Source organism: Bubalus bubalis, chromosome 3, assembly GCF_019923935.1.
Source record: "Bubalus bubalis isolate 160015118507 breed Murrah chromosome 3, NDDB_SH_1, whole genome shotgun sequence".
Taxonomy (NCBI): Eukaryota; Metazoa; Chordata; class Mammalia; order Artiodactyla; family Bovidae; genus Bubalus; species Bubalus bubalis.
Window position 1 is genome coordinate 40941527 of NC_059159.1, and position 24423 is coordinate 40965949.

The window sequence follows — 24423 nt, forward strand, 5'->3', positions numbered from 1 at the left end:
GAGTCCCTGCCCCCTATGATGTGCTCTTAAAGCATACAACTTGACTGTAACCCACATTTTGAGAGAGATAATTACCATGAATTACTCTAAGGTGGCTGAGTTATGCATACATATGGGACTTCTTAAAAAATTAACTGGGGTTAATGTAATTGTGCACTGGTCAGGGGGCCTCTGTAGACTCTAGCTTTAGCTCTGTCATGGACACACTGATCTATACTTCTCGGGCTTTAATTCTTTGATCTAAAGGGACTATTTGGTCTTGGGCTATGGCTCATGGAACTGAAGACAGGAGGAATGGGAGAAGGTCTCTAAAAGGCTCAGAACACTCAGATGCCAAAGTGATTAACGATCCAAAGACTATAAACACTGGGTTAGGGGTGGGAAATCTGCTCAACAACTATTTCCTGAGTGTGTACTGTGTCACTGGAGTAGACACAGCCCTGTCCCTCTGGAACCATCTACCCAGCATGTCAGAAAAGCAGGAAGATGATGGATGTACATTCACTGCACATTGATATGTGTGACACAGACACAGGGGAAAACACGGGGCAATGAATCACTACAGGGAAATCTGGCTGACGTGCTTTCGGATGGCTAAGAAGGCAGGCCGTTCAAGGTAGGGCAAGGCTACAGGGAAGTCCTAGAACAAAGATAAGAGCAGACTTGCTGCTGTGTGGTGTGTATATCACTCTGAAGGCGGAACAGACATACAAACAAGTGCTCTGGCTACAGCCTGCTAGCCCAGGGCACTCATGTACCCTTTTCCATTTTTCCCTATCAAGTGTTTACCCCCTCTTCACACAATGCTCTCTCCTCTAAGGCTGGAACTCTGAACATGGAGAAGGTGGAATACAGCTACAGCTGGAGTCAGGGACTCAGTTTTGGATATATTCTAACTTTCAACAGGAATGGAGTCTTCTGAAGGGACTCCAGCACAGGTGAAGACATTCTCCTGAAAATCATGATTCTCAAACCAATTTTTTAAAACAGGTAGAAGTGGTTCCAAAGCCACAGGAACCCATAGAGACTAGGGGGCTGGGCTTTAACAAACTGATATCAATCAATACCCAAACCAGTAGAGAGTTGGCAGCTACCTTGTGATGTGGCAAAATTCTACGGCAATTCTCTCCGCCATGTACCACTCACGTGGGAACATCCGGCCATATTTCTCCTCGTAGTCCACGAGCTGGCGTTTGATCCAGGCATAGCGACGGTCGATTTTGTCCAGCCAGGCAACCTGGGGGAAGCAGGGAAAAAAATCTACCCCAGCACTTAGAAGTAGTATTGACAGTTGAAGGAAATAAGCAAACACGAAGAAGTAAGAAAAACACAACCAATCTATTTCTCATGATTTTAAAGAGTCTAGGTTACTCTTTTTACTTGATCCAGAGGTTCTTAACCCGGGGTCTATGATTGGGCTTCAGGGATCTATAAATTTCCTGAAACTGTATGCAAGGTTTTATGCATAGGTGCATTTTTTGCAGAGAAGATCTCTAGCTCTCATCCATTTCTCCAAAGGATCAGGGACCCCAAAATGATTAAGAATCACTGAACTGTACAGTCAGCCCCTAGGAATCAGGGTTTAACAACCAACATTTTAAGACAGTAATACTAATAAAATATAAGTCATAGACTTGAGAGCAATCAATTTTTAGTACAATTCAAATGTGACATCTGAGCTCATTTGGTCAATACTTACATCTTGGTTTTCTTGAAAAAGTACTAGGTACTCTGACAGATGCTGTTTAATAAACTTTTTGATGATTTCCTGTTTGATTCTGGGGTCCAAGATGTTAGCAACCTGACATGCATCTCGTAGAACGTTGCTGGGTCCTCCTGGCCTCTGGTAAAACACACAGCACACACACCAGTTCAGAAGCCAGAAGCGGCCTTCAAATCTTATGGCCTCTGACAGCTGCTGCTGCTTGTTCTACTCATGATGTTGTTATTACTTCCACTCCCCTGACACTCATTCTTCTGCTGTGGATGGATATTTGAGTTACTTGTTTCTCAATGAAAGAATCATTAAGCTAGTCTGTAGTAGCCAGTATAAAAGCTACTCCGTGAATCAACAATGAGACATCCTGGAAACAGGGCCAGCAATGATGGTAGGAACTTTTGCTTACTGAACTGAAGTCACCTTCCTGAAGGGCCCTAAAAGTCAGAATGACACCAGTCTGATGCCACACGTGCCACCTTCCTCTGATTCTAACCTTGGATTCCTGTTCTCAAAGTGCTGTATTTGTGTCAAACAGCATGCTGGCATTTAAAACCCAAATCCAGGTTCCATCCACCATCCTTGCCCCACTGATGGTCAACCATGCAAACAGGCAGCCAAATTATATTATGATATTGGTGCCTTGACCTGAAAAAAATAGTAGAAGACCATCAAAGGGCTGTACTGATACATCAGGATGGGAAGGAAGGCTTTTGTTATTACTGAAGGCAACTCAGTCTCCTCGAACCTTTCTTTACAGTAACTCACTGAATGAACGTGGTTGGCTGAGTGGACTACAGAACACTTGGCATCGGCTTGTGGCTTGGCTAAATAACCACATAACTTTGGCACAGTTATTGACACTCATCTGAAAAATAATTGGAAAAAAAATAATGCATTTTAACTAGGTGATGATTAAGGGTCTTCCAGATCTTTATGATTTTTTAAAATCAATTCTAATTTATCCATCTCAACTGAAGTTCAAGAGTTTCTTAAGTGTCACTTAGGCTGCCCAAGAGCTAACTAAACTGTTAAACGCTGACTATGCTCCGTGCTGAGTGGCTATTCTGCCATCCACTGAGAATTCTGACTGCTCAGCTCTGGCTTATGGATGAAAATGTTTGATCTGACAGAGAAGTCATGAAAGCCAAAATCTACGGGCTCAGGGGTTCCGATTTTTTCATTTATAAAGGACTTCACAGTAACCTTGGATACTTTTTTTAAACAGATCTTGATTTCCACTTGTGAAGCAGTAATAAAAACATAAAGCCTTTAAGAGAGGTCAATAGTCACTCAGAAGGAAAAAAGAAAACTCTTAGAGAAACATCAAGTCATCTAGCCAGAGAAAAGGGAAACAAGTTGTTAAAGAAAACCATTTTCACCTCATTTTCCTCCTGGGGTCTGAGAAAAAGTTATAATGTAGGTCAATGTTATATTTTCCTAAATGATAAAGCTGGGCTTTATCTGCATCTTTCTAAAACTTCTTAAAACCAGGGTCAATAGCAGAGTAGAGTAAAGCAGACCCTAGTAATTATAACTTGTGAATCTCTTACTACCCCTTTTTACAGGACTGTTTTCTGATACCCACTCCCCACAGTTACAGCAAATGGAAAAGGAAGATGAAGTCCACAAAGGAACATGCTTTATGAATAAAATACCTGATTGCTAGAAGACAGCTAGAACATACGCAGACATGAAAACCAGAGGCAGGTTTCTTATAGGAGGTAATCGACAAAGCTGGGGCAGCTACCCCCACATACTTCCTAAGTCTCTTTTATGAGGCACAAAGAACAACGATTAAGATATTTCCAGTTATTGAATTATAGAACGGATCCAGGAAACGTTCCTTGGCTCGGCAAACGGACATATATCCCCCACCTCCATCCACCAAGCTGCCTGCCAGGCAGTGTGCTTCAGGTCATTTCTGAGCCACACAGCTCTTGCTCCTGAAATAGCTCAAATAATAGAGGGGGAAAAAAGCTTCTGAGGGTTCTTCTCTCCCCAACACATGCAAAGCATTAAGATTATGTCTGCTACAATTTGAAGGATGGAGCTAAAAGCAGTTACCCCAGCACAGTGACGGCCAAATGAGGCAAAGCTTGTTACATGAGAAGTGTAACCAATAGCTCACGAGTGAAATTACTGTGGGCTTTGCAGACACAACACAAACAGTCAGGCTACCAGTGAGAGCTGAAGGGATTCATCCCAAAGAACAGGATTCTGACCATTAAAAGTGAGTCTCCTAACTGGCACTCCGAGAGTTACTTAAGCCTGGGCATGTTCCTGTCTGTTGTCTCTTCACCAAATTGAAACCAAAAAGTTATATAACAATCCTAAAAAAAAAAATCACTGTGGTTTGGAAAAAAAATTAAACAAACAAACAAAAAAAGTAACTATGAGAAAAAAGGTAATTCCCCAGGCAGACAACATTTTGGGTTTGACACACGTTAAGTGAAATCAAAACAAATCCTCACTGTGGATGCTGTGAGGACGCAGATGAGGAGCCAACTGATATTGCTTCAGGATATTTAAAATCAAGGATGGTCCATTACCCTGAATCTTTAGTGCACAGGCTTTATGGCTGCCAGCAACCGCATTTGAAATAGTAAGTGAATCATAGTTACGGTGCGTGTGAATCAGGCCAGAATATGGTGAGAATATCCAAAGACGGAAGGGAAAATGCAAAACAATACCTTCGTGCCCTGGGAAGGAAAAGCTTCTTCAAAATCGGCCAGGATTTGCTGTCCTAACTCAGTCTGGGCCGCCTTCACTCTGTAGGGAAAAGGGAACAAATCATTACCTGGCATAATTTTCAAATGTCCATAAATAACTGTGCACGGATCCATAGAGGTTATGACTGCTGAAGTCTTCAGGAATCATCCAGGAAGCAGGGAGTGGTGGCTAGATAAGATAGGTCACACACTAGTTAGCAGCACGTTTATGACTACATCAGCTTCCCCAGTGGCTCAGTGGCAAAGACTTTGCCTGCAGTGCAGGAGACACAGCAGTCGCGGGTTCAATCCCTGGGTCAGGAAGTTCCCCTGGAGAAGGGAATGGCAACCCACTCCAGTATTCTTGCCTGGAAAATCCCATGGACAGAGGAGCTTGGTGGGCTGTAGTCCATAGGGTCACAGAGTTGGACACAACTGAGCATGCATGCTCGCACAGATTCTTTCTACATCCCAAAGCTCTCCTAGGCCTCCCCTCAGCTGTTGTGAGGTAGTACACGTCAGTCTTTGCAAAATGTCACTGGGGTAGTTATGCCGCAGTTAGATGCTATATACTAATGCCCAGTAGTGAGTAGTGAAGTCGCTCAGTCGTGTCCAACTCTTTGCGACCCCATGGACTGTAGCCCACCAGGCTCCTTGGTCCATGGGATTTTCCAGGCATTAATACTGGAATGGGTTGCCATTTCCTTCTCCAGGGGATCTTCCCAAACCAGGGATCGAACCCAGGTCTCCCGCATTGTAGGCAGACACTTTATTGTCTGAGCCACCAGGGAAGCCCAAGTCAAATTTAAATCTGCTTCGGGTTACTGGTGCAATTACTCTGCTGTTCCTTGGAGAACAGGATGGGAAGCAGGTTTTGAACTGCTTCAGGGTTGCTGTTTTTTTCAACCTGGAAACCAACATCAAGATTCTAAGTTTTAACAAGTGAACCAAAATACCGTTTTCTAAAGTAAAAAAGATCAAATGATAAAATGAACTGCTATTTGAGTGTGACGGTCACTGAATGAAGACTTAAGTTCACTCGGGAGACGGTGAGGATGAAGACTGAGTCACACTGGAAATGAGTTTGAAAGGGGAGGCTGGAACTGAACCGAGTGGTTTTCATGGAAAGGAGGAGCTCAAGAACTAGTGCTTGGCTGAGAGGAAAGAAGGGAAAGGAGAAGTAGCCAGGATGGGAGAGGAGCTCTGGGTCAGCCGCCTGCCACCAGCTCGCCCGCCCGCAGCCCAGGGGGTTGGGTCCCTCCTGCCCACCATCCTCACAGCTGGACTGCCCTGAGCCTGAGGCAAATCTTTTATCTTCGCTAAAAGCACCATAAAATAATGTTCTTCCTTTTTCGGTCTCCACCCTGTTACTCTGGAATTAACTTTATGAAGTTTCTAGAAATAGTGAACAGCTCAAAACCACAATTTCTTTGGCTACTAGGCGGTGCCTGGCAACCTACAGAGATTTTTTTTTTTAAATGAGGGGATAGTCAGGACCCAAAATGGTCTGGTTTTTCTGTGGCATAGTTATAATTATGCCTTATTCCAAATACTTTCCAGGGTTTTTCCACTATTAAAACTACTCTCATAGGTGGGTTTGCAGCCTCTTTTAGTTACTTTCCAAGGGGATGAGAAATGATAGAGATAAGGTTGTCACCCAAGTAGCCCACACATTAGAATCTAATGACATTAAAATGTCATTCATCTACACTTGCCCAGCGTACCACAGGAAACATTCCTTGAGTATGAGTTCTGACAAGAGAGAAGATGCTTTTGTAAAACCATTACCTCTGAGGTCTTATGACTCCACATAATGGGCCAGACAGACCGACTCCCCTGGTGCCAGGTCACAAGACATAGCTTCCAGGCCCCTTTGTTCCTTCTCTCTCCTCTTGGCAGCCACAGAGAGCACAGGTTCCCCACTAAGCCACAGATCACTCCTGGAGGGGAAGTTCCACCCTGGTTGAAAAGTCCCAGTCTTATTCGCAGGGCTCCTGAGTGTCTCGGTGATGTGATGGTCCCAGATCTGCCTCTGTCACCCTTCCTACTCTGCCATCCCCTAACCCTACATTCTTAACCAGATTTGAAATTGGGGTGCCTGAGGCAATAGGGATGGACCTAGAGATTATCATACTAAGTGAAGTAAGTCAGAAAGAGAAAGACAAATACCATATGTTACTTCTTGCCTGTGGAATCTAAACTGTGACACAGATGAAATTATCTATGGAACAGAAGCAGACTCACAGGCATAGAGAAGAGACTCGCGGTTGCCCAGGGGGAGGGGGGAGTGGAGGGGCGGACTGAGAGTCTGGGGCTAATAGGTGCAAACTGTTAGACTGGACAAATAGCAAGGTCCTACTGGACAGCACAGGGAACTTTAACCAATCTCCTGGGATAAACCATAATGGAAAAGAACATGAAGAAGAATGTCTGTATGTGTATAACTGAGTCACTTTGCTGTACAGCAGAAGTTAACACAACAGAGTAAATCAACTATACTGTACTTCAATAAAATATTTAAAAACAGAAATTGGGGTGCCTGCAAAGACAACCAGAGCCTATAAGGGCGAAAGTATCAGCCTGTGATGTGCAGACCCCCTTGCCTTCTTCTACAGTCCATTTCCAAGGTTACTTCTTGAGACAGTCTAGACTTAGCTGTGCAACTGGTGAGCTACATGTACTCCTAATCAAGTCATTTCCCTCATGTGGGCCACAACTAAGAATGGTTGTGAAATGAGAGGGTGGGGATGGAGGCCTGGGCTAGAAGCCCCTCAGTATTACTGTTATCTGATCACTCCACAACGCCCATCTTACAGGTCTAGCTGGCAACAGCATCCACCCTTACCGGTGACTACAAGTCGGATGTGTAGTGAACAGTGGAGCAGAATAATCAGTGTGCGCACGCTTCCAAGTGTAGTTTCTGAAGTGTCTAACAGTGACTCAGATGAAAGAGAAACCATTCCCCTTAGTGACAGTAATGATGGTATCCAGAAACCCAAACCCTGATTCACGCACTTGCAGGATAAGATGTGAATAGTGGTCTTTACAATCAGTTGCCTGAGCAAATTCTACAAAGACATCAAACACACTGAAAAAAACACATCTTTGGCCTCACTCCTTCAAACTCCTTCCTCTTCCAACCATGAAAAGTAAGCTCTTACTGTGAAGAGACGGAGCACTAGACTCTGTTAGCAGAGTACTTACATAAGTTCAGCCGCCAAGACTTCCTAATCATCCTTATGAAAGTCAACCTACAACTAATAGAGACCAGGGGAAATGACAATTTCTCCTGGGTCCAAATGAGCTTGACCTGGTTAGGTGGTGACAGCTCAGTACTGACCACTCTTAGCAAATGAGAGATTCCTATGCTATGCTGGAAACGATGGTCAACCAACTGCCTCCTGGCATCCTCCACACCATGCGACCAGGGGTTGTTCAAAGGCACCCTTCTCATGGGACTTCCCTGGTGGTCTAGTGGTTAAGGGGCAACTAAGCCGATGCGACTCAACTGCTGAGCTATATGCACCACAACTGGAGAGAAGAAGGCTCGAGCACCACAACTAAGATCTCATGCAGTCATAAATAAATAAGTATTTTTTTAAAAAAGCACCCTTGCCTAAATGTGCTATCAGATTTCAGCATAGGGATGGCAGTAGAGGGACCACAAACTATGAAAACCATTTAGACATTTATGGACAAAATAACCCTGATGCTTCCAATACCCCATGCGCGACTGTCCCAGAGAAAGTACCCTCAGTAATTTGCAATAAACTGACCTCCCAAAATAGACAGTCTGTACCGGACAGCATGATTAGTCAGTCTGATTAGTCAGATACTCCAGTTCCAAGGAGACAGAATCTCAACCCAGAATCTTAGAGTGACTCAGTAGGATGCTTTGATATCATCAAGTAGAATCCTTATGCTTTCAAAATGCCTGCTTTTGAAACTTAATATCTTTTCAGAAAGAACCTGTCATAGTCATACAGCCAGCTGGGCCTTTTCTTTCTTTCTTCCTTTTTCTTTCTTTATGTAAAAATTGTTATTGAAGTATATATAGTTAGTTGACTAGGTAGGCCTTTTCATCCTCCACTTTAATTTTTTTGACCACTATGCCAAGTGATCCCCTCAATCTGCCAAGTACCTCTCATGCAGAAGAGGTTAGAAATAGCCCTGAAAAATATGTTTCAGTTAGAAGGTTTCATGAGTTTCAAGAGAATGCCAGAACCTTCCATTTTTCCTCAGGAAATACTGACTGATTACTAGACACATTGGCTTTCTCAGATATTCTTAAGCCAGGAGGATTTGAAATATAAAGATGACATTAAAGGGAAAAAAAAAAACTTTCCTTCAACGCTACATTAACGTTTAAGCATTTTCCAGAAGGGTAGTTGGAAGAAACAGCTGTATTCAAATTGACGTCCATGAACTTCATATTTCAAATGTGCAGGCAAAGATGTCAGAACACAGGCTTTCCTGTGACTTCCGCAGTCTGCAGACAGCAAGCTCTGAAGCTAGAGGCACTGAAGCGGTGCACAGGGTGTAAGGCTCCCGCCTTCCCCACCCTCCCCAAACAAACAATCTATTTCTATCACTTCCAGATGGTTCTACCATCGCTATGTAAACACAGGGAGGAAAATTCACCAGAAATGATGCTAAAAATAAGAAGTCTGGACTTTCCTCAAACTTTTAGTACCTCCTGAAAAAGAACTGTAGTTCAGGCACTGGAAACAAGCGATTCCTTCCCTTCCGTTAATTTTAGTGTTACTTAATAGCACTTATTCTGTATTAAGCAACACATTTTTTTTTTTGCAAATAGAAGTTGTGAAATGAACAAAAAGAAAAGTAAATCCTCCTGTGTTCGCAGCAGTCCTACATGATAATGAATAGCTGGAGCACCAGACTATACTGATGGCAAGTTCTCTTTTAAGGGGAGTGTCATTATAGCAGCGATCACAAAGTTTCTGTAATTTATAAAATAACATCTTCGGAAAAACAAAATTAAAAGGCAAGAAATCCTCAAAGAGTGCATTCTCTTGTTTTTCCCTATATGCTTTCTTATAATATAAATAAAATTCAGTTCTACCACATTCCTGCCATCAGCAGTGCCCATCCTGTGCAACCATGCAACCTCCTCGACTACATGGTCGCTGTCATGGAATGGTCTTTATCTTTTTCTAATCCAGAACATAGCCCCAACCTCCAGTCTCTTGTAACTATAACTGACAAGACTTTTACAAAATACAAATACGACTATGTCTCTTCTTGCTTCAAACCTTTCATTGTCCACAAAACGAATGCAGAGCAGATTCAAAATGAATGTAGAGTCAGATCTATGACCTGACTCTGCCTACTGAGACAGACTTTCACTCTCCACTCTCTTCTTATCCCTCCTCTATTCTTGTCTTGGTTAGTAAGGTCCTACTTTGTTTTGGTCACACCCCATGCCATGTGGGATCTTAGTTCCTTAACCAGGGAATCAAACCCGCACCTCCTGCAATGAAAGCATGGTGCCTTAGCCACTGGACTGTCAGGGAAGTCCCCAGATCTTACCCATTCTTTTAAGGTCAGATTAAAATTTAATACTTCTTGACCCCTACCCGCAGCCCCTGAAGGCTGAGTCTCTCAGTCCCTCTTCTGAGAGCCTGCTGTCCCCAGACAGCATGGACTAGTTCTGTTATATCCATCTCTATCAGTGTCTCTCACAATAATGGTGTGCTCTTTGAAGGCAAAGAGTATGTGTTTTTCACCTCGTGCCCTCAGGACCCCAGCACAGGGCCTGGGATCTAGAAAGTGTGTGGTCAGTATCTATTAGATAAACTAAGAGAAGAATAAGTGAATGGGAAAAGAGATCGACTCTGGATTATCAGGAGGGTGAGAGGCGGTGGTGCTGTCTCCCTCCCCCGACCCCCAACCCCTACCACCCAACAGAGCAAATCCGCCTTCCCCATCTGAGCTTCCATCTTTCCTGCAGCTCATAAGGTCCCGTTTGTCTGCTCTCTTGGCTGCTTTGCATCCCCAGGTTGACAGGGCAATCAGCCAGTTCTGAGTGTGATGGGATTAGGAAGGAGGAAAGGAAGGGTGGTGATTTCCCGAGTATTTTGCCAAGCTCTGTTCCGACACTTCTTACCAGTTCCTTGGCATTTCCATTCTAAGATGGCACCCTGAGCATGAGGTATAACCCTTCCCCTTCCTGCCCAAGATCATCTGAAATAATGAAAAGAGTTTAATAAGAATCCAGAATTGGGCAAGAAAAGGAGAGGTAGACTAGAAACCCTGGTAGGAGAGGACTGAAGAAGGAAACCTCTGCCAAAATGGCTTCTCAAAGATGAAGGACATGGGCTTCCCTGGTGGTCCAGTGGTTAAGCATCAGCCCTGCAATGCAGGGGACACCGGTTCGACCCTCGGTCCAAGAAGATCCCACATGCTCAGGGGCGACTAAGCCTGTGGCTCGCTGAAGCCCGGGAGCTGCAACTACTGAGCCCAAATGCCTAGAGCCTGCATTCCGCAACAAGGGAAGCCACTACAATGAGAAACCCACACGCTACAACTCGAGTCGCCCCTACTCGTCACAACTAGAGAAAGCCCATGAGCAGCAATGAAGACCCAGCACAGTCAAATAAATGTTTAAAAAGATGAAGGACACGAGGGGAGTGGATACCAGGAGCAGGAGGGTGGCTCCTGGCACCCACCAGGGGGATGTTGGGCTCCTGCAAGAGAAACAGCTAAGCCAGTGCCAGGTCTCACCCCGTCCTTGAGCGATCAGGTCAGGAGTGGCTGTGGGTCTGAGAAATCCAGCAGAGTCCACAGGGCTGACAACACACAGGCAGATCAGAAACTCATGGGCCCAGATCAGCCGCCAGCACAGCTTCCCTGGTGGCTCCCCCAGCTCCAGCCCCACCTCAGCTGAGAAGCACTGTCTGTAGCACATGTAGCCAGGTGGCATATCCCGCCTACTCCCTCATGAGCAGGGGGCAGTAAGATAGCATCTCTGATCAGGCTGGCAGAGAATCTCACAGCCAAAAATGAGCGTTCCGCTAGACATCACCAAACATGCAAACACCAAGAAAGTCATTATAAACAAACTGAAGACCTCAGAGCACAGAGAAACAGAGCAGGCAACTCAGAACTTTAGAACCTGTATAATTTATGTTCCCTGAGAGGTTTAAGATGATACTATGCCCATGAAAAAAGAATTAACTAGATACCCTGAAGATTAAAGTTGGATTGTTGCAATAAAAACTCAACAGCTAGGCCAAATAACAGAATGGGCACCATTGAAGAACAAATTTTAAAAGGAAAGTTGAGTTGAGGAATTCAGCTTAACAGGACAAAAAGATTTAAAGCATTAAAAAAATAATAATAAAGGAGGGCCTGGTTTGAATCCCTGGTCAAGAAACTAGATTGTACATGCTGCATCTCAGAGCTCACATGCCACAGCTAAAGACCCCACATGTCCCAATGAAAAGATCCTCATGCCACAACTAAGACCTGGAACAGCCAAATAAATTAATAAAAATATTTTTAAAAGTTAAGGAACACAGTAGCAGATCCAGAAGTTCCAATACTCATGTACAAGGGATTCCACAAAGAGAAAACATAGACAGAGCACAAAGAGAAATAAAAGAGAACACCGTCTCAGAATTTAAGGAACTCATGAGTCTTCAGATTAACCACACCATTAAGTACTAAGCAACATGAATGAAAGGAGATCTATGTCCTAGTAAAATTCCTAATTCTCCCACCGCCAAATCTCAAATGCTTCCAGAAGAAAATAAAAATGAAACAAAAATAGATTATCTTATAAAGGAGTAAGAGTGAGATGGGCTTCAGGTTTTTTCCAGGCAACAATGAACGCCAGATGATAGACTGCCTTTGTCTATCCTACAACAGCCATGAGGAAAGCAACTCAGCCGTCCAACAACAGAGGAACGGACAAACAAAATGCAGTCTCTACGTACAATGAAGTACTCAGCCTTAGAAAGGAACAAAATTCTGATAAATGATACAACACAGATGAATCTGAAAACATGCTAACTGAAATAAGCTGGACACAAATAGTTTGAGTCCACCTACATGAAGTACCCCGAAGAGGCAAATTCACAGACAGAAAATTGACCAGAGGTAACCAGAAGTGGGGAAGAAGAGGTAATGAGTGCTATTATTTAATGCACACAGAGCTTCTATCTGGGGTAATCGCAAACTTTAAGGAATGGCTGTATGATAATGTGAATGTGTGCTTGCATGCTCAATCGCTTCAGTCATGTCCAACTCTGTGACCCTGTGGACTGTAGCCCACCAAGCTCCTCTGTCCATGGGATTCTCCAAGCAAGAATACTGGATGCGTTGCCATGCCCTCCTCCAGGGAATCTTCCCGACTCAAGGATCAAACACGCGTCTCCTGTGTTGCAGATGGATTCTTTACCACTGAGCCACCTGGGAAGCCTGAATGTATACTTAACGCTACAAAATTGTACAGTGAAAAATAATTAAAATGGGAAATTTTAATGCAATGTATATTTCAATACAATTTTTAAAGAGATAAGAAGTAGGTACCTTGAATAGACCAATTACTATTGAAGAGACTGAAAGGACAAGGATCTGGATTGAAAACAGGTGACACACCTAGATGGTTTCTGCAGGCAAGACCTGGGACTTCCCTCATGGTCCAGTGGTTAAGAATCTGCCTTGCAATGCAGGAGATGCAGGTTCGATCCCTGGTTGGAGAACTAAGATCTCACATGCCGAGGGGCAACTTAGTGAAGCCCGAGCACTGCAAGAAAAGATCCTGTATGATGCAACTAAGACCAGATGCAGCCAAATAAAATAAATAAATATTTATAAAATAAACATATAAATAATATATTATATATAATAAAATAAATATATTTTTTAAAAAATCTGCCAGATCTGACAAAGGATTAGTATCCAGAACACACAGAGAATTCCTACAGATTAATAAGTAAGGGATAAGGTGGCTTAGACAGTAAAGAATCCGCCTGCAATGTGGGAGATCTGGGTTGGATCCCTGGGCCGGGAAGATCCCCTGAAGGAGGGCATGGCAACCCATTTCAGTATTCTTGCCTGGAGAACTCCATGGACAGAGGAGCCTGGCAGGCAAGAAGTCCATGGGGTCACAAAGAGTCAGACACGACTGAGCGACTAAGCACAGAACACAAGTAACTCAACAGACAAATAGGCAAAGGATACATACTGGCATCTCACAGAGGAAATGCAAATGACTAATAGTCAAATGAAAAGAAAACTCATCTCACTAGTTGCCAGAGAAATGAACATGAAAGGAATTACGTACCATTTTTTATCCATCAGATAAATGAAAAGGAAAATTAACCAAATCAAGTGTTGTTGAAGATACGGGGAAATGGGTACTTACATACTGTTCAGATGGTCCTATAAATAAATTAAGCCACTTTGGAGGGCAAAGGAACAGCAGTTATTAAAATTCTAAATGCATGTGACCCAGAATTTTTTGTAGAAAAATTGCAGATGTGTAAGAAGGAGTGTATTTTTCAAATCACAAAACAGTCTAGTGATATGAAAATGGTTAAATAATCTGTGGTATGTTATACTACAGAACTCTATGCATCAATTAAAGAGAATGAGTTAGGTTTGTATACACAGATGTGGTAAAACCCTAAAATACACTCAAGTTAAAAACAAAAAGAAAGTTTCAGAATGAAGCATATGGTATGAGATCATTTATTAAAAAAAAAACAACAAAGTAAAATAAACCCACAATCTAAAACTAAAGATTTATTTAAATGCACAGAAAAAAAATCTACAGGATGAGAATTAAACTGATAATAGTAACTATCGCTATGGGTAGCAGTGGGACATCAGGTATCGCTAAAGAGGACTTAAGTTTCATCTGTATATTGACTTTTTTTTTAAATAAAGAAAATGAACATGTGTATTATTTATATAATTAAAAATAAAGACACTTAGAAAAAAAAAGAGGCCTGTACCCATTAGGTCTTATCAGAAGGCAGAGTTGAAAAGGATGGTTCCTGCTGAGTACAGGCCTCTTTGTTTCTTCTTTGTAGCAAAAAAAGGCTTGCTGCTGCTGCTGCTAAGTCGCTTCAGTCGTGTCCGACTCTGTGCGATCCCATAGACGGCAGCCCACCAGGCTCCCCCATCCCTGGGATTCTCCAGGCAAGAATACTGGAGTGGGTTGCCATTTCCTTCTCCAATGCATGAAAGTGAAAAGTGAAAGTGAAGTCGCTCAGTCGTGTCCAACTCTTAGCGACCCCATGGACTGCAGCCCACCAGGCTCCTCCGTCCATGGGATTTTCCAGGCAAGAGTACTGGAGTGGGGTGCCATTGCCTTCTCCGAAAAAAAGGCTTAGGATCCATCAATTGTGACTGTCTTGGTCTTAGTATCTTTCCTGTGCTACATTTAACAGACAAGGCATTAAATTCCCCACTCTCTCTCTTTAAGCATCTGCCTTTCTTTCTATTGGCTCTAAATCTGGGGTCAAAACTCAACAGAATAGGAAGGAAAGAACAAATGTAAAGAGGTTAAATCATCATTTTGTTACACCTGAGGTTCAAGGGCAGGCTGTATTTGCAAAGACTGCCATAGCAGTCTCTCCTCTCACGAGCTCTGTACACCAGTGTGACTTTGACACTCCTCCCATCAGGGGTGGGGGCGGCCATGTTCCTTCCTCTTGAATTCTGAAGGCCAGGTGACCACAGAAGTGACCTTATGTGACTTCTAAGACCTGGTTCTTAGAGCATCTTGGGGGTACTCATTTCTGGGCCCCAGCACCACCTCACCTAGGGGAAGCCCAAGCGGCTGGAAGGACCACCCGGCTGAGGTCCCAGCCAACGGCAAGCACCAATCTGCCAGCCATGAGAGTAAATCAGTGGATCCTCCAGCCCCTCCTGGAGCCATCCTGGCTGATGCTGCATGGAGCAGAGATGAGCTGTCCCTGCTGCGCCAGGCTAGATTGCATGAGTGAAATGACTGTTGTTGTCAGACACTGAGTCCTGGATTGTATTGATTTTTTACAAGGAAACAGACAATGAGAAGGGTTTCCCTAACAAATGGAGCCCTGGGCAGCTGAGAGATGTCAGCAGCCACTCCTGTGAGACAGGCCAGCAACTACCTGATACAGGGAGCTTTAGATAGCATGGTTAGGACCTGGTAGGGTGGACATAGAGGGAACATCTACATCAGAGAGAGGCAGGTCAGGTGACCTCTGAGCCTCCTCCCACAGTGAGATTCCACATTGAATTTCCTGAGCTGAGTGCTTAAGCACCTCCTAGCACCATCTTTTCTTGGAAGATCATTTTCTCCAATGAGATTTTACCTTTCAGAAAGCTGCCGGATCTGTGGAATGCCCATATATTTGTGGAAGTGCTCCAGAACATTCATTACGCCCTGAAGAAGATTAGCAACTTCTCCGTACTGCCTTCGCCTGGTCATGGCTCTGCAAGGAAACAGGAAGTTGAGGGTTCTAGAAAAACACTAAGGACACAAGATACAGATATGGACCAACCTAGTCTGGGATCTAAAGGAGACAGCAACTCAACTTATAATAATAATCATTCCTGAGCACTGAATATATACAGTCCTATGCACTGGAGGAGGGAAAAAAAAAACAGCACCAAGTTCAAATCCATAAAGGGACATGAGCAAGTCAGGGAGAGTGACAAGGACATTTAAGTAGTACCAAGTAGGATGAATGCAGCTCTAGACAGAAGTCCAAGTCGTGTGCTCTGGGAGGTACAAGACTGTGTGAGTGAGGAAGTCTCACTGGGTTGAGAGAGGGGAATCTGAGAAGACTATGAATTTGGGATTTGGGTTGGGTATTACAGAATAGCTGGCTTTTGACAGAGAACAGGGGCAAGCATGTTATTACTTGACAGTTATGGCATTTGAGCAAACCAAACACATCTTCCCAGCATACAACAAAGAGCATTTATATGCACTTACACATTAACTCAAATCTGTACATTTTAAGCCAAGATTAAGCAACTCTGTGAATGTTTAGGTATGTTTAGTTTCCCTACTGCTAAGGTTAATGAAGCTTAAATAAAAGGATGCTGATAAAATCAACAGTTATAGCAAGGAAGGAACAAACTATCAGATCTAAATTTTTCATTAGGGTTGTGTTTTTTAATTAAATGTATAATTTATGACTTCCCTTATGAAGCACTTAAACAGACTGGAGCAAGTTCAAGCCAAGGAGCTAGTGGCTACTGCTGCCTGGTCTGCTGGTTTGGCGGAAAGCACGGAGCACTGGGAGAAAGGGATGAGGACACTGCTCTTCCAGTCACTAGCCAGGGATCGCTGGAGCCCATGCGACATCAGGGAGAGACCAGGAAGAGCCTGCATCCGACTCCCCCAGACTTTGGATACTGTGTCTATATTCCTAGGAAGGTGCTCTTTCTCTGCCCACCAGTGAGATTATGCTGAGGTTGAGACCAGGGGAATTCTTAGCCTGGGAGAGACCACAGGAGCAAACAGGAAGGTCAGAATCTTGCTGGTGAAGGAGGCTTTTGGGGCTGCTTCCTTGTGGTCAGTAACCAGCTCCTCCTTTTAATACTACTACTCATGTTCTCATGTACCATTCCCTACAGATGCTTTACAAGCCACACGGGAAGCTTCCGTCTTTGAACAAGTAGGTTGAAAAACAGTAAAGTGGGCTGGATGATCAATCAAGGATCTGTTTTCATTAGGCACCTTCAATGCCAGTGAAACTCAGCCCAAGACAGTAGAAAAACTTGCCGAGGCAGAGGTTGAGGTATGCGACTACACAGCCCCACGCCTCCTGTCAACCTCCAAGGTAGAGCTCTATCGCACGGAAATGACCCGTGTTCTAGCACCATTCTCCACAAGCGTTCCAGGTCCCCTTTAGTCTCCTCCAAGCCTCAGGTGTTTGTTAGATGTTAAGCACCTGAGGGCACAAAACAAAAGTGGTGTCTTAACATCTGAGACCGATTTGTAGGAAGTGAGGCAGAGTGGGGAGACACTCCCAGCTGAGAAGCAAATAAACCTACGATGCTGTTTCCTCTGTGAGTCATTCATTTCCCGCGGACCCGGGGCAGACTGCCTGCGTGCTTACTCGAGGGAATCCACGCCACCCGCCAGCATATGCAGGTGGTTCAGCGTTGTGATCGAGGTGGTCAGGTGGCGTTTGGCGTGATCTAACTGCTTAATGTCGCGGGTGATTTCCTTCACCTAAATAGTGCAAAACCACAGGAGAAAAGGGAGGATGGTTAAGATGGATGTCAACCCGTCTGGAAGTGGCCTCACAAGAAAACAATGCAAACAAAATAAGGACAAACACACCTCGAGTTAGCCCTTGGAGAAAACACAGGTGTTTTCCCAATGCAGACCCAAAATAATTTCCAATCAGCCCATTTACATTTAATTTGGCATTTCTTCAGCAGACTTTACCTGGGGCTACAAAATCCTCAGTTGTAAGAATGAAATGAACTTTATTCTTCACCCCAAATGGTGTGCTCCTAATAGTAACTGAGTGTGGAGCACACAGGGTCCAGGAGCCGAGGACAGGGGATCTCCTCCTGAACAAGGTCAGGAATGTACGCTGCCATAAGGACATTACCTTCTGGCAACGGGGCGACTAGGTTTGGTACAAAGTGAATAGTGTGAGTCGGCTAATTCTATTGAGATGTTCTTTATTCATGGAACTAGGGTTCATTGTCCAGTCTCCACAAAGAAAAATTTCTTCTCAAATTTCAAGAAGGCTAAAATGTAACGCATGCAAAATAAGCTTAACATAGGATCATAAGAGGAGAGTCTTCAGGCAGACAGAAGGCAATTGAGGGAGTAAAATTCCTACGGTGCTGCTGGTGGTGGTGGTGTAGGGGGAATCCAAGAGAAAGAAGCATTGCAGCTGGCAATGTTAGTACTGGGTTGGCCAAAAAGCTTATTCACTATTTCATAAGATTGTCTAGAAAAATCCGAATGAAATTTTTGGCCAACATAATGTATTTCAGTCACTAGAAAAGTACATTCAGTAGTGAGATGGGAACAATTCTCCAACTTTATTAACATCTAGGCGGACTTCTTCACTAAATCGTCTGAGTCCATGCTGACCAAGAAATTTTCTGAAGAGCAATTTGGTTTCCCAGGTTCTCTGACATCTGGAGCAAAGGCTAGCAGGCACAAACATTCTCCCATTAAAGACAGATGTCCCATTAAAAGCGAAAAAGCCCAGGGAGTTAAGATCATGTGACCTGATTTTTTAGTTTGATCAACCTTGGTGAAGCTATAAGGTAAAGGTTCATGACCTGAATACCTCAGTTCCACACTCACAATCCTGCAAGGCTGAATGGATCTTAACAGGAAAAGGTCTCTTTCCAGGGACTTGCCCCATCAAGTCTTCTCTCTATATGACCCACAGGCTACCAAAATGTCTCTATTTCTATTGCGGGCCCTGGGGGGTAAAAAACCTATCATGTGTTTACTAAATAAATAAGTTTGAGGGAAAAGAAGATCAAGAATAGATAGGATATAGGAGTGTGGCGCTATAATTGGATCACTCCCTTACCACCAAAAAAAAAAATCCATGCCTCTCTTCCTGGGTTCCTTAGCTCTACTGCAAGTGTCAGGGGTCCTGAACTATATTAAAAGTCAGCATCATCTGTGACGCTTCTCACCCCTGTGTCACTAATCAGTCATTAAATCCTGAACATTCTTCCTTTGCCTCATCTCAAGAATCCGTCCCATTCCGCTCCTCCTCAGGGGCTCGCTGCTCCCAGCAGAGCAGGATCCTAAGTGCTCAATGAATCCCCACAATCGCATGACGTATGCATGACTATCACCTCCACCTCACAGTGAGGAAACAGAGGTACCAAGAGGGTAAATATCAGTAACTCGTTTGAGGCCCACAGGGAGTCAGGAGAGAGGGTGGGTCTGAAGGCAGGCGGTCTGGTGTCAGAGGCTGTGCTGCTCACTGACGATATGAAACTGACCCTCCGTGAGCACCACTGAAGCCGCCTGCTCCGCCCACGCTCCACACCCTGCCAGCTGCCGAATGGGCACTGACGGGAAGTGCAGGGTCCGTGGCGGTGTGACCTCGGGTCTGTTCCCGAGTGGACTATAATAAGACTTAGGGAGAGAAGTTTGCGAGGATTTAGGAGTCTGTGTTGGAGAAGGCAGTGGCACCCCACTCCAGTACTCTTGCCTGGAAAATCCCATGGACGGAGGAGCCTGGAAGGCTGCAGTCCATGGGGTCGCTAAGAGGCAGACACGACTGTGCAACTTCACTTTCACTTTTCATGTATTGGGGAAGGAAATGGCAACCCATGCCAGTATTCTTGCCTGGAGAATCCCAGGGACGGGGGAGCCTGGTGGGCTGCCGTCTATGGGGTCGCACAGAGTCGGACACGACTAACGTGACTTAGCAGCAGCAGCAGGAATCCGTGTGACCAAAATGAGTAGGAGGGAGAAGATGACAGTAATAATGGCTTTCATTCATTAAGCAACTAACACAGCCCAGTACTATGCTCTGTGCTCCTCTGACAAATTCCTCTAGAGGTAGTTATTCTTCCTATTTAGAGTGGAAAAAACTGGTGGGCCCCTCGGTCGGCAGATGAACATATCCCTGGAGGGCACCACTGGTAGAGGGAGACCTTAAACCCCTCAGGCCATCTCACCAGTGGGATGCAGCCCACCCCCCAGACCCAGGTCCAGTTTTCAAGTGGTATCACATGTCGTACATCTGCACTGAGAAATGGGTGATGCAAACAAATGTCAGAGAAATCCAAAATGACTAGGAAACTATTTGGGGGAAGGAGAAGAAAAGAACTTTCCCTACTTAAAGAGAGGGCTGCAGATGCCGGGCAGCAGAGAGGGTGAGTCACTACGTGTCTCGTGGCTCCTCCTGAGTGGGTGTGGTGTGTCCTCCCAGGGCTGGAGTTGGAGATGTTGGGTGTGGTTGGTGGCAAGGGGGAAGAACAAGTCTATGAACCAGTACACGACTGGATGACAAGTCAACCTCCTCTGCTAGTACAAAAATGTCAGGAGGAAACCTCAACTCACCATTTGCTCTGATTTTTCTGCTTTGTCTTTGATATCTTTGATTTTTCCAAAAAGCTGCTGTATTGCTTTCTGGGCCTCTTCAAGTGCCTAGAATGAGAGGAATAAATGAAACACAAAGCAGCACTAGTCCCTACACTGTGATCAAGTGCAGCCTCAGAGGAAAATGTCTAAAGCTCTCTCGCTTCGTTGCACTTGTGTCGACGATTTCACCTGAGATCTCGGCAGCAGAGACAAAGGGAGTCCAGCATTTGGATACAGGCAGATAAACATTCTGGAGAAGGTGATGGCACCCCACTCCAGTATTCTTGCCTGGAAAATCCCATGGGCGGAGGAGCCTGGTAGGCTGCAGTCCATGGGGTCACTAAGAGTTGGACACAACTGAGCGACTTCACTTTCACTTTTCTCTTTCATGCATTGGAGAAGGAAATGGCAACCCACTCCAGTGTTCTTGCCTGGAGAATCCCAGGGACAGCGGAGCCTGGTGGGCTGCCGTCCATGGAGTCACACAGAGTCAGACACAACTGAAGTGACTTAGCAGCAGCAGCAGCAGAACAACATTCAGGGTTCTTGCCAAGTTGAATCATAGTGAACACCATCTCAGTGAACACTACACATACTAATGACAACAAATAAACAGGAATGCACATGTGCGTGTGTGCGTGTGCACACATATGCGGTAACCTTCAAAAGCCTGCAGAGACACAGAGGTGGCTCTAAGTTGAGGGCAGGAGATGCTCCAGATTTTGGAAGTTCCAGAAGATGGAGCCTTCAAAAAAAAAAAAATCACAGCTGTGCATGGGGACTCCAGAACTGTGGCCAACCTTAAAGACATTTCTAGGTACTCCACTTAAAAATCAAAGAACTTACAAAGGGACACAGAAAGCTAATGGTGAGCCAAATGTTTCCACTGAAATAAAACCCGACGAAGATGACACCCATGAAAAGCATTACAACCCACAGCTGCAATTGTGCGAGTCTGAGAAGGAACATCTGCGAAGTGGAGAAGGTGCTCAGTTGCACACTAGTAAAACACACATACCAGTGAGGGAGGCAGTGGCCTGAAGAACTCAAGCTTTATTTCATCAAACGCAGTTCATTTATTTTGGATTTAAGCGTGGCCTGTCTTAACGGGGCCTCCTGAGCCCTTTAAAATGTAATAAGTCTGTGTGTGGCCATCTGTGCCTGCACGGAACAAACAGCCAGCCTCCCAGAGAAGAACACCCTGACCGAGGAAAGAGGAGAGCAAAGCTGTGACGTAGGCAGGAAAACAAAAGCCCTGACAGATTTGAACCTTCATCTTCAGCAGAAGCCAGAGGTAGAGCTGCCTTTGGACTACAAACTAACACATTTTCCTTTCTGCTGAAAAACATCCTCAAAAAGCAAACTTAAGGCGGCTTCCTGGGCAGGTAATTCCTCCCTGGCTGGAAGGAGGGACTCTGTCTCCCCATCCTTCCCTGGCTTCCGAGAGGCTGCTTGTTCCGATGCTGGGACTACTTCCTCCTTCTGGAATATCTCACCTAGTGCGGCTTGGCCCTGATAGAGGTCTCTTCTGACTTTCTTCCACCTCTGGGATCGGCAGGCTGGGGACGAGGAATGCCGAACTGCCGCGTGAGACTGTGTCTCAGCTTCCTTTGCCTGTTTGTTGCCAAGACTGAGGTGATGCTATTTGAATAAACAGCTGTTCATACCACCTCCCAGGGCAGGCAGAGTGTGCATCTGCTCTGCTGGATAGCTGAACTTGTATCTACCAAGGCTGGGGAGGCAAAGGAGCTTTTATACTGGTCATGTCTGCCGTCTGGACTAAGGTATTTCAATCATCAGACGGTTTGGTCTCAGAACAACAATTGGCATTGTTATCTGTAATTTGGGAAATGTTACCTGAAGAGGAGTAACCAGTCCAAATGGATGATGGAATGGAACTGGGTCTCCCTGAGCAGTCCCTCAACCCCATTCCCTTCTGAAAGGATGCCCCATTCAGCAACTGTGTCCTCTGTGCTTCCCACCATCCTGCCTTCCTCACTCCCAGATTCAGCACCCCCAAAACAGCTGTGGAGCAGTGACAGATCCCGCCACGGTCCAGCCAGAAGGCAGGTGTCTGAGGCCTCCCTGTGCTGTCACACACCAGCTGGACAAGCTCTCAGGGATCGGTGTCCTCATCTGCAAAGTGGTGACAATGCAACCTGCTTCCAGTGTTGCTGGGGCTTCAATGACACAATAGGTGTAAAAGCCACACGGATACTCACTAGGTCTATTTCCAGGGCTTATGACCAGCCTGGGCAAATGTATGTTTGCACCTACGGATAGATACGTACATTCATACATACACATTATTCTTCCCTCTCATTCACCACCTCTAGGCCTGCCCACTGTCAGACACTTCCTATCCTCGGTCACGGCCCCAGTGAATCCGTGCCCATCTACTGCACCTCGCCACCCCTCCTAGGAATTCTCTTCTTTATTTCTAATATTTACTTCCTCATAACCAGGATACCACCCCACTCCAGTACTCTTGCCTGGAAAATCCCATGGACGGAGGAGCCTGGTGGGCTGCAGCCCATGGGGTTGCAAAGAGTCGGACACGACTGAGCGACTTTCCTTTCACTTTTCACTTTCATGCATTGGAGAAGGAAATGGCAACCCACTCCAGTGTTCTTGCCTGGAGAATTCCAGGGACGGGGGAGCCTGGTGAGCTGCCGTCTATGGGGTCGCACAGAGTAGGACACAACTGAAGTGATTTAGCAGTAGCAACCAGGATACAAGATTCTTCCGAGCACTGCTGACTACCATACTAACCAACATTAGAGTTCCTAAGATGATGACAAACCAAAATCAAGTTCTAACAAAATTAAAATGTGAAAAAGTAATAAATGATCTGTTTTTGTGCCAGTGCCATACTGTTTTGATTGCTGTTGCTTTGTAGTATAGTCTGAAGTCACAGAGCCTGATTCCTTCAACTTCATCTTTCTTTCTCAAGATTGCTTTGGCTATTCGGGTCTTTTGTGTTTCCATATGAGAAAATTCATGTAAGATTAGGACAGAAGACTGCCACCAAAATGAACACCAGGGAAGTCACTGATGACCTTGACAGGAACGGTTTCAGTGGAGTCAAGGGAACAGGAGTGGACAGTGGTGTGACAAAGTGGAGGCGGTGTGTATGAGAGCAGGGACCAGCAAATGACACCTCAGGGCAAAATCTAGTCTGCCACACCTGTTTTTGTAAACAGTGTTGGCTTGGATCATTCTAATCCCTTTCATTTAGGTTTTACCTGTGGCTACTTGTACCACACAATAGCATGGATGGGTTTTTGTTAGAGACCAGATGATATATAAAATCTAAAACATTTACTATCTGGTCCTTAACAGAAAAAGCTTGCTGACTCCTGGTTTAACTATTTTTCTCATAAAGCTTTTGATATGAGAAGATAAGAGAGAAAACGAGAAGAGGAGAAATTGATAGGGAAGTAGATGGGAGAGTGGGTAACGGGACAATCACAGAAGAGAAGGACTGTCTGAGTATAATTACCAATAGCTCCTTCTCACTATCCAAAATGACTCTGGTAACAAAGCATCACGTCAACTAAGGGCTTCCCTGGTGATTCAGATGGTAAAGAATATTCCTGCAATGGAGGAGACCTGGGTTCGATCCCTGGGTTGGGAAAATCCCCTGGAGAAGAGAATAGCTACCCACTCCAGTATTCTTGCCTGGAGAATCCCATGGACAGATAGGCCTGGCAGGCTATAGTCCATGGGGTTGCAAAGAGTTGGAGACAACTGAACAAATAACTTCCACTACTTTCACCTCTACTGCAGCATCTAACCAAAGCTGGAGCACAGTTAGAACTTGACAAATATTTGCCAACAGGCTTCCCTGGTGGCTCAGATGGTAAAGCATCTGTCTATAATGTGGGAGACCAGGTTCGATCCCTGGGTTGGGAAGATCCCCTGGAGAAGGAAATGGCAAT

The 24423-nt window shown here is 44.8% G+C and overlaps 1 protein-coding gene across 1 annotated transcript in view; it reads right to left on the bottom strand.

Annotated features, from left to right (window-relative positions):
* Positions 1 to 24423, bottom strand: part of VPS53 (VPS53 subunit of GARP complex) — a 124858-nt gene that overhangs the window by 75745 nt on the left and 24690 nt on the right. The window contains exons 5-10 of the mRNA XM_006052711.4: positions 20462 to 20548; positions 17517 to 17632; positions 15759 to 15878; positions 4411 to 4489; positions 1700 to 1843; positions 1095 to 1237 (exon numbers count right to left, since the gene is read on the bottom strand). Of these exons, the coding sequence (XP_006052773.1) occupies positions 1095 to 1237; positions 1700 to 1843; positions 4411 to 4489; positions 15759 to 15878; positions 17517 to 17632; positions 20462 to 20548 (689 nt within the window). The remainder of the gene's footprint in view (positions 1 to 1094; positions 1238 to 1699; positions 1844 to 4410; positions 4490 to 15758; positions 15879 to 17516; positions 17633 to 20461; positions 20549 to 24423) is intronic.